The sequence below is a fragment of the Parasteatoda tepidariorum genome, chromosome X1, assembly GCF_043381705.1.
Source record: "Parasteatoda tepidariorum isolate YZ-2023 chromosome X1, CAS_Ptep_4.0, whole genome shotgun sequence".
Lineage (NCBI taxonomy): Eukaryota > Metazoa > Arthropoda > Arachnida > Araneae > Theridiidae > Parasteatoda > Parasteatoda tepidariorum.
In genome coordinates, this window is record NC_092214.1 from 71,344,055 (window position 1) to 71,361,982 (window position 17,928).

General features: G+C 26.6%; 1 protein-coding gene across 2 annotated transcripts in view; it reads left to right on the forward strand.

Moving 5' to 3' along the window:
* The window catches only part of LOC107436806 (guanylate cyclase 1 soluble subunit alpha 2), a 465,049-nt gene that overhangs the window by 243,966 nt on the left and 203,155 nt on the right, over positions 1-17,928 (forward strand). For both annotated transcript variants that reach the window (XM_071187935.1, XM_043040687.2), the window contains exons 3-4: positions 7,315-7,385; positions 15,443-15,573. In XM_071187935.1, the coding sequence (XP_071044036.1) occupies positions 7,315-7,385; positions 15,443-15,573 (202 nt within the window). The remainder of the gene's footprint in view (positions 1-7,314; positions 7,386-15,442; positions 15,574-17,928) is intronic.

Here is a 17,928-nt window from a genome sequence, read left to right on the forward strand (position 1 = left end):
GTGCAATCAATGAAACTTGGTGCTGCGTTTAAGATAAAAATTGTAGTTTTTTTTGTAATTTGTATTTTAGTAATCACTTCGAAATAGATAAAATAGATTTTATATGTGATATTAGAATCTTAAAAAATTCTATAAATAAAACTTTCCGTTTTGGGTACGTTCTTTGCAAATTTGATCACGCGGTATAATTTAGATACAAGCATAATTTTTCACCATTAAAAAAACTGATAAAATTTTTTAAACAATTAAACAAATCAAACAATTTAACAAATTGTCAGAATCGCTGTAACCTCTATACCTTTTAGCAACCATTCATTGTATTGGAAATAAACATTCTGTTTAAAATTTTGTGCCTGTTACTGATAGGATGAAAAGGAAAAAGTAGAGTAAATAAAATAAGTAAGTAAGCATAATCAAGTATATTCCTTTAAAGTTAATCAATAATACGGCTTTCAATAAGTAGTTGATATGTTTAAATTACTGAAAGAATCTCAGTTTATTCCTTTAAATTCAAAATTAGATGTTGTCGTTAACTAATTAAGAACAGTCTTCTTAATTTGTTTACCAAAGTTAAAAAAAATTAGTTCAGTCTATAAGTATTAGAAGTTAACAGTTTAACAAAGAGAACTTTGTGTTTGTTGAAGAATTTAATTTTACTTCTAACTTCTTAAATAAAGCGTGACGTGCATTTTAGAAATGTCATGTCTTACAAATCTTGAGAGCTATTTTAAAACTTAAGAATCTTTTAAGAAGTTTTGTATTAAAATGTAAATGCTTAAATACTTTTTTTAAGTTACTTCCATACTATTGTAAATCCGATTTTGAAATATTTAGTTTTGAATTTTTTTTTGCTTGTTTTGTTTTATCTTAGTGTTGTGTACTGAAACATGCTATTCAGGCATCGAAATTTTAAAAAAAAATTATGAGAAGGGGAATGAAGAGTGTTTAAAATCAGTTGAAAAACAATCTCTTAAAAATTTTTTTAAACCGATCTTCTCATACCTAAACTACAAATTATTTTTTAAAATTTTGTTTGCTTTAAAATGTTTGCAAATAATGAATTTAGAGAACAGACTTTGTGTTAGACTTCATATTAATATTTAAATAATTTACATATTATGCCACAATGCAAAAAATAAAACGTTTTAAAAAAATACTATCAATTTTTTTTCTGGTAGGGTGCAAGTACACAATTTCTATACAATATTTATATATATATATATATAGATATAAATATTGATATAGATTTTTGTGTTCCTTTATTGTACTTTAATGTAATTCTTTGATATTATCTCACTGTGCAGTAAGCTATTCTTAGTTATTTTTGCAATATATATTATTTTTATTTTTACTATAACTTTAACGCAAAACTGTTCATTTGACGTTTATGATTAAAATAATGAATATAAGCTAGGTATTAAATATTCGAAAACAATAATGAGAATGAGTTTATAGCCCTATTGCTGAATAATCTTCTTTACTTCTCAAAATGTTTCGCAGTTATTTTTAGTAAACTAAAATATTTTATGTGAAGTTTTAATGGTAACGGAGAAGATTAATAAGTTTTAAAATTTATCTCAGTAGAATCGGGTTGCTAAGAACCGACATTATGTAAGTACAAAGAAAAATTTTGAACTCTTTTATCTGAATAGTTTTTATTTAAAATGTAACATTTTACATCGTCAAGAAACGTCTCGAAGGAGAACTCAGGACTTAGTGTGTGAAGAGAGCAGGGGAAAAACTAATTTAAAAATATTACACGTTTACTGGGTAAAAAATGCTTTTTTTAGTTAAATATTTATTAATTTTCTTCAACTAACATTTAACGCAAATTATTATTCATGACATTCCTCACAATTAAAAAAAGAAACGAATTCTCAAAACCCGATTCTAATTTGTCCAGTGAAAAAAAGAAAATAAAAGTAGATATCTTTTTTTTTACGTGCGATCCAGAAAAAAAAATTATGAATTGAAATAAATATTTAACTAAATCCTTTTGATCAATCAGATAAAAATTTATTCAGCTTTAAACTCACTTTTCCCTTAGTAAGCGAATATCCACTTCAATATACAGACATAAGAATCCACTTCAATATATAGACAGATAGACAGNTATATATTTGTGTGTGTGGGTGTGGGTGTGTCCAGTTTTCTTCCTCCACGTAGAGTTCTAAAATTGATAGCCGCAACACTGCCTCTACTAATTTCGAAGCTTGCAAACCATGCAATTATATTCATAAATCATTTTAGAATATAATGATGAAATAGCAATAATTTCAAACGTAAGGGATTAAATACTTGGAAGTATATATATATATATATATAATGCATTGAAATCGGTTAAAGTACAATGTGTATCTAGTTGATCAAAAATCGATACTCTGTGAAAAGTGTCATCCACAAGAAAAATTCCATTCGAGAATATGACGATCTCTACAATAGGTAGAAGAAAAAAGAATTCTGTAAATGGCTTGTACGTCTTCCAACAAAATATCACAGATGAATATTTCAAAAGACGCATTTCTAAAAATTGCTAGAGAAATATCTTACAGGATTTCTAAAGGAATTTTATATAAAAGCCATATATAAAAATACTGTTGAGGAAATAATGTACTGTAGAATGCTTGCTGTTAGTGCGTGTATAAGAAGAAAAAGGAGAAGTCTATGTGCTTTATATTATTATGTATATTGTGAATTTCGAATAAAGATACTAAAATTTAGACAATAAGTTAGATCTTTTAAGAATTGCTAAAGTAAAAGGTTTGTATTTTTCTTATTTCGTACCGATGTCTTAAATTTACATATTTTTGGTGAGAAAATTTCAGCTATGTCATTATTTTAGACTTGCTATTATTTAGTAGTTGACAATTCATACACATTTATAGGAATAACTAGAAAGTTTACAAGGAAATTGACATATATTATAATATCATAATTTTTTTTAAGTTTGATTGCGCGTTGCTTTAATACCCTAAAAATGGTTCTATGTTATGTATATTTATTGCTCGTTTGGCAAAAGCTTGGTGATTATTTTTAAAGATTCTTTTCAAAATAAACATTTTTAAAAATTTATATTGTGTTCTCTCTGTGATTAGAGACGAATATACGAGTTTTGCGTCTTATTTTCACCACGAAGGAATAGCTTTATACAAAACTCCAACTTAGTTAGCAAACGATAAAGATAGTTTCCCTTTAAAGTTGGTTGAATTCCAACTTTACTTGGTGTAAAATGACTTCATTGTGGAACCTTGTTGCAGAGACTGGAATTGCCTGGTCTGTTGGGCGTTATGGCAATGTCTAAGAAGTCGTAAGTTTGATCCCAGCCGGATGAAAACTCCCCGTGTGAGTGGTGCGCATTAATTCAATCCGGTCACAAAGTCCTCTATGTTCCCATAACAAATTATACCTCTTGGGGTGCTGAATGGGAGATTGATCGTTTTCCGGTTCTGGTCAAAATTACGATCTGTGGATGAAGCAATGGATGTATGTATGGTTCCGCCCTATAAACGGGCTGTGACGTGTGACTGAACTTGTGTTCTGGGCCAGAGATGGGGCCACTGAAAAACATGAAATGCACCCTCTGCTTTAAATTCATTTGGTTTCACGAAGCATGCTTGCTGATATTGGCAATTGACATTAAAAACAGCAGCATCCTGTTTCTTTTTAAAAAATTGGTATATAATTAGTAATTATCTGTGCTTTAGAATAGATGCTATAATTATTTAAATATTAGTAAAAATTATGTATGAAAATAAAGCAAAATGAAAACAAAATTGAAATTTATTATTACATGTCCTTTTATTTGTTTTTCAAATACCAAAATATTTTAAATTTAATTTGATTTGATTTTACTTAAAAATTAGAAACCTTTTAAAGACTAAATTGAGACTTAATTTGCAACCGACTATTGTGTCTTAAAAATTTTATGATGAATGAATTTATAACTGAATATCTAGAATGTATAAAGGCCTTACTCCCTTTTAAACTATTGGATTGGTAAGTAAAAAATGCAAGGAATAATTATTTTAATAATATTTTGAAGATCCTCGCCTATGAATTGGATTAGCAAGGTAAGAGTTCATTTAAGGGTGTTTTAATATATCGGTAGAATGTAATAGAATAAAATGTATCTCCCTAAATAACTTTTATTCTAATGATCGGATTTTCACTTACTAAGCGCCAATCTTAATGGTTTGAACGGTTGATGTCAAAAATGCTGATTAGTTAAAGCTAATTTTTAAAGTTACAGAAGCAGATATAAAAACGATCGATTCTGAATAAATTTATCTTCGTTTCGGCTGATTTGAGTTTTGACTGTTAAAATATAAAGTCAGAATAGTCGTAATCTGGAAATTATAGCCTGATAATTTAGACAAGAGAACGGTTGAAAGTCCGGGCATCTTACTGTTAATTTCACTTTTTAAATTTTTCTTTTAATTCTTGTAACTTTTTTACTGAATTAGAAACATTTTGCTCACAATTATAAAATTTATTTATCTGAAGATAAGTCCGTGGAACAAATAAGTTTTAACAATCATTTATTACCAATTTATTTAATAATGGTAGAAAAAAGATTGATATGTATGGTATACTTATTTTTTGACCATTTAAGTGACAAACTGCAAAATTTGGACGAAACGAGTCAAATACATTCTGAGATACGAAAATTTAAATATATAAACTTTTTGAAATCCTATAATTCAGAAATTGTTTAATCATTTTTTCAAGTTTTGCTCTTATTAATTTTAAGTTGGGCAATTTAAAATGACGTAAAACCAGGTATATCTAACAATTTAAATTTTTTTGAACCGTTATTAAACAAACTAGCAAAAAAATAATGAATGATTACTAAAAATTACTTTTTTAAATCAGGAAAATTTTAAAATCTTTAAATAAACAAATTTATAAATTTGTGCAAGAAGCTTTCGATTCACTTCAAACTTTTTTGTGATATGGGGAAATAGGCTAAAAGAAATATTAATTAGTCTGAACTTTCACCACTGGCCTGATTATATTGGGTCTATATATCTACAGGGGGGCTACCTCCTGTTTTGGTAATCAAAAATCCAAATCCGTGGAACGAAGAGGCTCGGAGGAAAAAAATTTTTAGGTCTGATTCTGTAAATTATATAATAGTTAGTACCAATCAATTAGCATATTTGATGTAAATCTTCAATTAACATTGACACTAAGTAAGCAAACATCCGTCCACTGGAAAAAGTTAATCAAGGTGATATATTTTTATATTACTCACATTTATCTTTATTTGAGTATTACTCAGTTAAAGAACATTCCATATAAGGCAGTATAAGCCTTAATTCGTGTTTTGAATAACAGTACCAGCATTACGGATATGAGTAGGGAAATTAAGTGATGAACCTTCGATTAATTAACATTGAAAATAAGTCCGTAAAAATCCGATCATTAGAAACAAAATTAATCAGGATGATTTATTTTTTGACGCACTGTACATGTTTATATTTCCCACATTTATCTTTATTGGAGTATCATACAGTTTAAATACATTTCTATATTAAGCAGTATAAACCGTAACTCATGCTTTAAATAACATTACGGATGTGACTAAGGAAATTATTCTATAATTTTAACTCTCGCTGCAGCAGTTTCCTAACAGTTTCAATCCTCACGTGATCATCATAACTAGGCTGAGAATTTACTTCTCAATGTCAGTCAATGTCTGCTCGTTAAAGAGCTCTGATTGATGCATATTTGTTTCCAAATTTTCAAAATTATAATCATTTGTGTCAGCAAGATAACTAAACATGCCACATTTAGTGAGAAACAATTTAAAGTGCGATCAATAAATAGGGACCATGCACAAATTGTTTCAGGAAATTCATATAGTAAGGAATTATCACAATTGTATGCCTATACTTTTATTAAATATACATTGAGTTTAAGATTTTTATGCATTGTTAGATAACTCTTAAAGTGTGTCTTTGAATAAAAGGAAATCTCTTTGAATTACATTTTAAGCAATTTTTAAATTCTTTGCTGCTGTTTTTTTAAATTTTATTTCCCACCTTTAAGCATTTTTTTCATACGTTTTAATAAATGAACTTAGTTTAGTTTATTGTTGTCTTCAATGGATTTATTGCTAGCTAATAATCAGATAGTCATGCTAATCGGAGCTTTTACTGACATACGTGTTTTAATTTTGTTTTTTTTGAAATATAAAGAATAATTAATGTCGGCAATTGGTTACTCACGAAAAAAAGTATTAAAAAAGCAGATTATATCCCTGAAAAATAATTAGGTGTCATGACCTATAATAATGCAGTTATTGTAAAGATAGACACTGTGCAAATTGACTATATTCTCGCATTGTGCATTTGTTTCATTTTAAAAGAAACTGAAATCAGTGTTGACTTAAAAAGTTTAGTATAAAAAATCAAGCAAATTATTTTGCAAAACTTTAACAATAACATAATTTAATGAGTTCCCGTGTTTCATATATTTATTTTTCTTTTCATACTTAAAATATTTAAACTACAAGCACTTATTATTGGTTCCTAAACTAAACTTTTAATTCGAATTAAAACACTTCAGTATCGTAATTATTTTAAAAAGAGGTGAAAAAGAAAATAAATATTGTTTTGCTCTTATTAATCTACCTTTTCAAATTTTTAATACAAATACTAGCATGGAAGAAAGAGAAATTAATTGCAGTATAAAACTGTTTACTTTATTTACGTTCTTGCATGCGTTTAAAATTAAAACACTCAAACAATTATTGTTGTTGCAAATATCAACTGTTATTCTATTAAAGTTAATTTAACACCAGTGTTGCTTTAAATATTTGTATTTAAATATTTTTATTTATTTTTTTAGTAATTTACATTTCAAAAAGAAAGAACCGATTTTTCATTCCAATATTAACAATAACGTACAATATGTTGTATTAACTAATATTCTAGTCATTCTTAATTTCTTAATAAAAATGTATTTTTAACTGTATTTTTTCATTTACTTTCGAAATTTTTATAGTTTGCATATTTTTTTTTATTCACCGAATATATTGCATTTTATTAATTATCTTAAATATGGTTGACTATGCATATTATTTTTTTTCCTATTCACATAAAATAGATTCTACTACACTCATATAAATAATATTTTTATTAGTTATGTTCTTCACAATTTTAACTGCAATTACCATGAATAAATAATCGAATTAAATCCTTCATAAATAAATCATATTTAAAAGCTTTAAAATAAGTAGCTTAACTTAATTGCATGAAAGAAACTATTTGAGACATTTTGCAATATTATTTTTATTCCTTTCTGTTTAAGGCCAATCTTCTATGGATTAGTTTAAAAGAGATACTACTTTCAAAGGATCCAGCCTTGTGGGCAGCAGTCAAGTAAGTCATTTATTCATTATTTGAACACTTAATCGTGGAAATTTTAATACGTTTGTATACTTGTTTCATGTATTTACTCTAATGAAATCTGTAGTGTTACTCTTTGTAAAGTGCATTTAATATTTGATATTACAATTTAGGTAAATGATTTTTTTTATCTACGATTACATAAATATGTAAAACTCCTTGATTTAAGAAAATATTTCAAAAGTATAATTAAAAAATTCAGTGAGTCTGATTACAATTGAAGAAATGAGTGATTTATGTAATAAAAAAAATTAAAATTGAAGATCATGTGGCGTTACAATAAATTTTATAACTTTAGTTGACACTTGAAAATTTATTAAGAACAATAAAACACTCGAAGGAATATCTTTTTAATTTTAAAAGCACTTAATTTAGCCTTTTAATTAAAGATAGCATATTTAAGTTGCACTAACCTGTATTTAATAATCTTCAAAAGAAAAACTGGTTATAAGTTTTAATGAACTTGAAGTTTTTCAATTTTGTTTTAATAAATACCTGTAAATCTTAGGTGCTTTTTTTAAAAGCTGCATTTGTTGATAAGTCCTAAAATAGTTTATAATTGTACAGTGCTCAAAATAAAATACTGATCACCCTGCTCTTTTTTAGTTTTGCTTTAACTTTTGCTCTAATGATCGGATCTTTGTGTTCTATAACTCAGTCTTAACGGTTTTATGGGATGATTTCAAATATACTAATTAATTAGTGCAGACGATATTTTAAAGTACGAAATCAGACACAAAAACCTACTTCCTCTGAATAAACATACCTTTCTTTTAACGGATTCGGATTTGCAATCTCCAAAATAAAGGGGGTAGCCATAATATGGGAAATATGGTATCAATAGTTTGATCGAGAGTGCGTTCCAAAGATTGGAACCCTTAATTTTAGTTTTACATTTTGCGTATATCCTTTTACATTTTGCGTAGAGAACTTTTTAGGCGAAATGAAGATTTCCATGCAAAATATAACTATTAGTTAATAATTGTTATTTTTCATTACTTCATTTAATAATAGCTGAAAAAAGTTTGAACTGTAAGGTATATAATTTCTTAGATCATTTCAAAGAATGCACTTTTATAGAGCAAATTACAAAATTTGAGCGAAGTCGTTTGTATAGTTCTTGAGAAATCTTATTTTCAAAATACGACTTTTTCAAAAGTTATTCAGGGTGGTCCATTTATTTTTTTGCATATTGCTCAACTTTTTTATAATGACTTATTCTAAATGTTAATAATAATTAAAAAGAACTGGAAATAAAATTAGATGCTACTAATTTTTAGAATGGCAAGTATTTTTTTAAACAATATTAATAGCATCATTGCAAATTTAAGCTCTTAAATAAATAAATTTTCTATCTTCATCATGAATTTGAATGACAAAAATTGTATTTTTTTGCAAATGTTTTGGAAAATTGTTTCTATTCTTGTCTATAAAAAACTGTTTCAACAAATTAAGATAAGAGAAAAACATAAAACGTTTAAAAAGAATAATACAATTTATTTATATCAAGCTAAATTATATATTTGTTGATAAAAATTAAATTGAGAAACTTTATAATAAATTTGAATTCTGAAATATAAGATGATTAATTTGATATTTAATTTTACTCTAATTTTTTTCTATTTTTATAATGAAAAGTTTTATTCTATATAGATTAATTTTAAAAGAAATTTCTGAATTTATTTTTAAAAAGAATTAAACGCTGTTCTATCAACATAGTTTTAAAAAGTTGTGCTTCTTAACTGAGAAAAAAAATCAATGCTGGAAAAAGTATTAAGTTTCAAGAAATTCAATTTTTAATTCAAAAGATTAAATTCTGGATTAAGCTATTAAGTATTTTTAAAGTTTAAAAAACTCAGACATTTTTTAATGAAGCAATATGAAGAGATATCTAAACTCCTAAACCAAATTAACTGGATTAAACAAATTTAATTCATTTAATATTTTTATTCTTTTAATTTCAAATTTTGCTAATTATTATATCAATTTGTTAATTATTTCTGTTGGGTTTTTCTCACATAGATAATTTTCATTCATTTAAGCTTTTATTAGAGAATAATAATCACTAATAGAGTAATAGAAAATTTGAGAATATTATAGGTGTTTTTCTCATAAGAATCATTTCTATAACTATGCGTTATTATAAGAACAATTTATGACTGTACTATTTAAGTCTAAATAAATTGATCATGAATTTTAACAATAAAAGAAAAAAAGAAAATGCAAATAAATAATAATATGTAGCTAAACATGAGTCATTTTAGGAGTAATTTAGGTTCGTAACATAGCCTCCACAGTATGTTTATAGTTAAAAATGACCTTTCACGAAATTTTTTATCATGAAATGGGACAATCAAGAAACTATTGTTTTTAATAATGGAATATATGTTTTCTTTAACTCATAATTTCTCAGAAAAATGACTTTTCAGTGATTTAGATGTTCCTTAAAAACTTTGAAAAATAAATAAATGTATTTGATCTTTTTTTGTTGTTGCAAAAACAGGCCTTTACTTTTTACATATTCACAAAATTATCGATAAATTTTGACCATTTCACAAAATGTCTGGAATAATCCCCGGATAAATCTTATGTAGTTTATAACTGTAGTTTATAACTATAGTGCATATTGTATGAAACTATGTAGTCTATAGATCTAAAATTATTTTTCCAGTTAATAACGAAATATTTTTACTAATTCTAAGTTATTCAAACCAAATTTATCTTGCCCTAGCGTGAATTTCACTTTATTCGGGAGAAAACGGCGTAATTTAGCATCATTTTTTTTAAAAGAAATTAATATGATTATTTATTTTAAAAAATTTTTAAATACATGTTTAACAAGTTTTAACATTCCTTTCAAGTTTTTTTTTTCTTTCTGATTTACAATTCAAGCTTTTTCAATCATTCAATTATTGACTTACTATTATCCTTAATGAGTGTTAAGAATACAAATAACTATTTACGATCAAATAAAAACGTAGAGCACTTTATTGATTTCTAATTTATGTCAAAATATTTTTAATTATTTTAAGATATTCAAAACAAACTTAACTTACACTCCCGTGAATTTCTCTTCAGTTAGGTTAAAACGACGTATTTTAAAATCATTTTTTAAAAAATTTATGTGATTATTATTTTTCATAATTTTAAAGCGACACGTTCATGTCTTATTACATTCCTTATAATTTTTTTTGATAGACATTTCAAATATTTTCAGTCATTAAAATGTTCCAGTATTGACTTACCATTATCATTAATGAGTGTTGAAAAACAATTAACTATTTATGATCAAATAAAAATGCAGCACGCCTTATTGATTTTTTTTATCTAATGTTCGTTTGGAAATAGTTTTCAATATCTTTAATATCTAATGATCGCTCGTAGTTAACGATAATGATGTGTGTGAAGTATTTTTCTCTAAATTAGAAATTCTTTCACGTTTGCTTTAAGGACATCTCAAGAACTGTTAGAAAAAATAATTTCAGAATTAATATTTGAACACTCAAACATATATTGCACTCATAAAATTTTACATTCATAAAACAACGAGTAATATTTTTTTTTCAATTTAAGAATATAATTATACCCATTCCTTTTGAAGTATAAAAGATTGTTATCGACTCTTTTATTTTTTGGAAAAACAGATATATCAAAAAAAAAATTCTCTTAAAAACGGTCCATTTACAATATTTTTCATTTTAAAAACGAAACCTTAGCGAAGCCCTTATTAAACAGTGGCAACAATACCACCATTAACCGGTGCTCTGTAAAGTACATTGTAAGAAATAAAAAAAAAAGAAAGAAAGAAAGCAAAGACATATCTTTCTGAATAAGTTTTATCTAATGATCGAATCTTTACGTTCTAGTACTCAATCTGAATAGTTAGAGTTGGTGACCTCAAATATCGTAATCCATTAGTACAGACGATATTTTAAATTACAAAATCAGACTCAAAAAATGCACTTTTTCTGAATAAGCTAATCTTTTTCTCGCCGAATTCAGATTTTTGACCCCCAAAATATAAGGGGTAGCTGCAATCTGGGAAATATGGTCCTAATAGTTCAGTCAGGTGTTAATTTTACTTTTCGCGTATTTCGCCATATCTCGAAAAAGTTTCAGCTAATTGAAAACTTTTTACACACTATTCTAAAATTCGTTTATCCAAGGAAAATCCCATGCAAAAAATAAATTTAAGTAAATATTTGTTATTTTTTCATTATTTGTTAGATAATAGTCGAAAAATTTGGAGTTGTATGGTGTACAATTTTTTAAATCATTTTAAAGTATCCAATTTTACATAAGAAAATAAAAATGTGAGAAAAGACGGTAGAATAGTTCCTGAGAAGTCGAATTTTCGATAAGTCATAAATTTAGAAATTGATTTCTCGGGAGCTATTGAACCGATTTCGCATTCATTCTTTAAAATGAAGTAAAAAAGTTGGATATTTTAAAATATTTTTTTTTTACTGTTATTACACAAAATAATAAAAAGTAATGAATATTTACTAAAACTTATTTTTTGCAGGGATTTACCTTCGAATAAATGAATTTTATACTTTTTGTAAAAGTTTTTTAATTCTCTATAAAGTTCTCGAGATATGACGAAATACGCAAAAGAAATTAACATTAGGGGCTACGAAGTTTGGATCGCTCTCCTGACAAAACTATAAGATTAATAAATGTTATTAAATTAAATAATTCAAAATAAAAAATATTTACTAAATTTTTTTGTGTGGAATTATCTTTGGAAAAACTTATTTTATAACTGTGGGCAAACATTTTTCAATTCTTTTTATAATGCGAAATACGCAAAAATTGAAATTAACATTAACACGTCCAAACTTTAGATCACTCTCCTGATCAAACTATGGGGACCATTTTTCCCAGATAGTAGCTACCCCCTATATTTTGGGGTCAAAAATCCGAATCCGCTGAAAAAAAGGTATGTTTATTCAGAGACACCGCGTTTTTCTGTCTGATTTCAAGCTTAAAATATCATCCTCACTAATTAACAGATTTGAGCTCTCCCCCCCCCCCCTCAAATCATTTATATGGAGTTCCAGTTCGTGAAGATCTGATCATTAGATCAAAAGTTATTTTTGTATTGGCTCCCTGTGTACTGTAAACTATTCCGAACCAAATTACGGTAAAAAGTAGACAACCTGGTTGCAGCATCAGTAAAAACCATTTTCATAGCTAACTTTTGTACCACAATTTTTACAGTAATATTTATTTAGTTAAATAAATACAATGATTTTACTGTTAATATTACTGTAAAAATTACGGTATATAGGGGTTATGGCTCCGTTAAATTTCAAAGTAAAGATGGATTATACGGTGATATACTCCTGCCCACTGGGTGCCGGCTATTTTATATCGTAATTCAATTCAGATTTGTTTACTGTGAGTAGATGGGGAGAAATATAATAAAATGAAAAATGAGTTTCTACATAATTGCTTTAATGAAAAAAAAATACTCTTTTTTATTAATTTATTCGTATTTCAATCTAAAAGTTTTTTGTTTTTCTTAAAATTGAAGGATGCTGCAAAAAAAAAAACCCCGGACAAACGGTTGAGTTTGGACAGTTATTGATATAATTTTCTTAAAAACAAATTAATTAACAAACTTTAACAAACTATAAAAAAATAAACTTTTACTAATGAATAAGTTTAATTAGTTTCAAAGTGGCTGCTTTTTGCAAGGGATGCCGAGACACAAACACTTACTGAAATTTTCAGCAATTGCTCGCAAATCAGAGCTGGGAGAGATTTTTTTTCACTGATGCAAACCTCTTTACCATCCGCTAAGCTTATCACTCTCAAAACAATAGGATCTGTTCTATAGATACTCCAAGCACCTATTCAATTGTTGGGCATCACCAAAATCTAAAGACTGTTGGTCTGGGGCGGATTTTGCGCAAGTTGCAAATTCCACCACAAACACCCTGGTTTTTGTGCATCAGGGCTGTAAAACAAGTCAAAAATTGTACTAGGGGGGACATTCTAGATGATGTTGTACCCCCAAGGTTCAAAAAGCACTTCAATAATACAAACTGGAAGTTTCAACGAGGCTTAAAAGACAAGACCTCTCAAGGCCAAAAAGAGGCAAACAAAGCGCATTTTCTGACATAATATCATTTGAAAAATGGCAACTCTATTCGCCAGACTTTAATCCTATGAATTACAGTGTATCATCCATTTTGGAGTCAAGGCCTCGCACTACATCAGCCAAAAGGTCGGATTTTCTGAAGCAACCGTTTCAGCGGGGAAAATATAGATTAAATACAGAGGACTTGCGGCTCATTGTTGAAAATAACAACAAGCCTTTGCGCCTCTGTATCGCCCTAAATTGGGACCACTTTGAAATCAAGTTAATTTATTTATTAAGAAAAGTCTACTCGTATATTTATTTGTTTTATTTTGTTAACTTATTTATTTTTTATTAAGTTGCATTTAAAATTGGTTATCTGAGTTTTTGTTGCACCCTGTTCAAAAATAGCATCTTGTTTTCAGACCTCCACAACAACTGAACACTGTCTAAAAGAGTCCTTGAATGAACGCTGATTTCACTTAAAAAAAATATGAGTAGATTTTTTACAAATTAACAAAACTGACCCTTTAAAAAAATCTGGTGAAACCCAATTTACTGAAGATATTAAGCTTCATCCGAAGTGAATGAGTGATTAGTTAACTACTGAATTTGGAAAAAATATGTAGGTAGTATTTAAACTATATTGTTGTTGTATTTTGAAATTAATTGAAGAGCTCATTGAACGAAGTTTCAAAGTGACATTTGATGAATTTGACTTTGCAACATGACATAAATATCATTTTATACCTTTGATTCGTAATTATTATACAATTATGTAACTTATAACGTTATATTATACGTTATTTAATGCTACATTATAACTTATATACGCAATTTTCTACATTTATTTCGTTCTGACTCTCATACAAACAGTCTTTGCATCATAGCACATGCACTCTTGGCATTATAATTTTTTGCCAACAGACAAGTTGGCTTTTTAAGGCTACTTATTCACTGTTTATTGCTAAATACACTTCTGACCTTTTTTTCCATTCCAAAAGTACCGGGGACTGCGACTGATTATTTTCATCTTCAGAAATCTGAAAAATTTATTATTTGATTTAATATTGAAAAGTTCTAAAAAAAACTTCCTTTAGTCTAATTATTTAAATCTTAAGATCTAAATCCAAAAAATGTCAATTAGAACATATCTTCTTTAAGCTGTTTAATATATTAATAACTCTTTAAGTGTAAATATATGAGAAATTAAGAATTAAAAAAAGCACAGTTAATGAAATAATACTTAATCAATAATATAATTTAGTTGCTTTCTGAAATCTAGAGAAAAAAGGGGGTAGAGTCGTTTTTTGTCTAATTTTTTAAAAATAACTTTTCCATAAATGTGGAACAAAGACAAAACAATTTATGAACTGTTCAAAGTCTATATGACAATTTTAACTTATTTCCTATAAAAAATAATGCAATTTTCTCTTATTACTTTATTTCCCCGTTCTTTCATCCATTTGTTTTAAGGTTATATACAATTAAGAACATTTTCTAAGTACATCGTAACCGTATTAAAATTCCATTAAACACATCGTAGCCGAAATTTTTTTGTTGTATTTTTGTTATCTTAAGTTAGGCATAGTTTAGGCATAGTTAGGGATCTAATTCTTTGATTATAACTCCTATCCAACTAATATTTGTTCACTTTACAAACACTTATGAATAAACATTCTTTGAAACTTTGAAGAATAAGTTCGCTGAACCTCGATATTACGATAATTTGTTTCAATCTTATTCATGTTTTCTCTCATGCTTAAACATAGTATTGAATAATGTCTAGAAGAATTCATTTGCATGCAAATGTTTTTTAACTTGGCCACATATGAAAGTTGTAGCTAGTTCCAACAAGCAAGAATTTGAATAGATTATTATTATTTTCATATTTCATTATTTACGTATTTTATTGATAACTAATTATATAAAACTATTTTAGGCACAATATAAAAAACAAACAGAACCCTTCAGAAGAAATCGCTTCAGTAGAAGATTTGACTTCGGGAGAAGAAAACGAAATTGTTCAAGAAATATTTCTCGATTCACTCGGTTTCGCCGCTCCAAGATACGGTAATTGTTTGTATACATACATTTTTATTATTTTTTTCATTCTTATAATAGTAATAATATCAAATTTGATGTGAAGAAATGATTAAAGAAAAAATATATACATAATGAAATTTTAATACACGTGTTGTTGATTTTAAAAGGAAAAGTAAAGAAAATTACGATATATAAAACTAAGAGAATATTTTTTTTAGTCGTGGAAAATCATTTTCTCTCAAAAGTGTCTAGTCTATCGCTAAAAGTAGGGTTTCAAATCTTTAACTGATTTTAGTTTATTCAGTATGCTGACAAAATCTGCCTTAATTTGGATATCTCTAAAATATTTTTAGGAGGGTAACTCTAAATATAATGCACCCGTTTTTTCAAATTACAAAAATCCATTTTATTACGTTAATATTAACACACTTTCAAAGGTTTGACTTATGTCTTTTTTTCTACATAATCGATAAATCAGACAATGCAATTTATAGGCTGTAGGAGGTTCTATTTTTATTTATTTATTTTACTTAATTCTCTTTCTTGCCTTTCTCGTAAGAATGCATTGAACTTTGATTTTAATTTCGTCTTCAGAGCAGAATCATTTAAGGACCAAGTTGGTTGAGTTTATGCCTACTGTAACTACAATAATGGTGACATATACTAAGAAGCTCTGGTAGGTCATTGCCTTTTTTCATGCCGTGTACTTAAGAATGCAATGGAATTCATTTTTCACTTCATCTTTATAGCCCACTCGCTTAAAGACAGAGTAGGTTAAGTTTCTGCCTGCTGTAACGACAATAAATGCTGACAGATTTATTTTGAATTGATTTTATTTAATATAATAAGGTTAGTTTCACTATTTAAGATATCTTATATTAGAATTGTGGTCTGTGAAAAGGTGGAACTAAAAATTTAAGATTTAAAAAAATTAAAGCAAATAGAGGTCTAAAAATAAAATTTTTTGAAAATAAAATTTATATATTTACATTTTTGAAAAAAACTGGAAAAAAAAAGATATCAAAAAATTTGTAACTTAAAATCTTTGTTCAAAACAATTATGAAAGATAAATGCGTTTTCAAATGATAACGCTAGGTGATATCAAATCATCGTTATTTGACCTCGGGCGCTATATTATAAAGCGTAGCACACTCTTTATAACTTATTAGAGTTTACTTTTATTCATATTATATAAATCAATTAATAAATGCAGCTTATGGAGGATTAAATTTGCAAAATTAGAAATTATTTTGGTTGCAAAAAAGTTAATAATCTTTTCTTGCTTAGTTTTATTCTATTAGTATTCTAAATAGAATGTAACTATACAATACATATATATTTAAAGAAGGTATGGAATTAATTCTCGTTATTTTTAAAATAAAAATTTAATTATAATTAATTAAAAGTGACTCGAAATTTATTTTATGTTTATTTGTTGATGGAAATTCTTAAGGAAGTATATATAAATGCTTATTAAAGTTATGATGCATAATTACCCTAATTAGAATGTCAAAATCTTTATTTTTCATAAATTTTAAGGAATTATAAAAGAAAGTCACAATGATAGTTTCACAAACTTAATTTGTTTTCGTCGAATAAATGCAAAAATGATAATATACTGACTTTACCGAATACAAAATTAAAAAAATAATATATACGTTCAACGCTTGTTATAATATATATATATTTGCATTGCATATCAATTACTGTACTTGGAATCTCTTAAACTCATTTCACACTTCACATCACATCACATCTCATTTCACAGATAAAAAGCTTCAATAATTTATTTATTACAAATGTTATTAAATAATAACTACATTAAAATTACGTCACGACCATCAAATATCACCTTATATTAGTGGTTGGATAGTAAAGAAAATAACATAAATTATGATTATACTACAATTCAATACAAAGAGAAAAAATTAAAAAAAAATTCTTTTAGTTCTATAAAAAGTGGAAAAAAATTGCAGAAATAGTTTATTATGGAACGAAAAAATCAGCATAGTATAAAGCAAAAATTGAGTCAAAACTTTTAAAATAATTATTATTTTTAATAATGAGCTTAAATTTTTGAAAAAATATTTTTTGGGTGAATAGTGATAGTTGCTATTGTTTAAATAAGAATAAAATGATCCATCATCACTCTTAAAAGAAATATATGAAATTTTCATAAAAATCATTATAAAACAAAAAAAAAACAATTACTCTTCTTTTTTATTGTCATTTTTCAAGAATATTAAAAAATTTGCAAGCATCAGATCTTATGCTACAACTAAGATTATGGGTGTTGAACCACGGAAGTTCATGGTTTGAAATTTTTGGAATCTATATATATATATATATATATATTCAAAATGTAGAAAAATTATAGACAT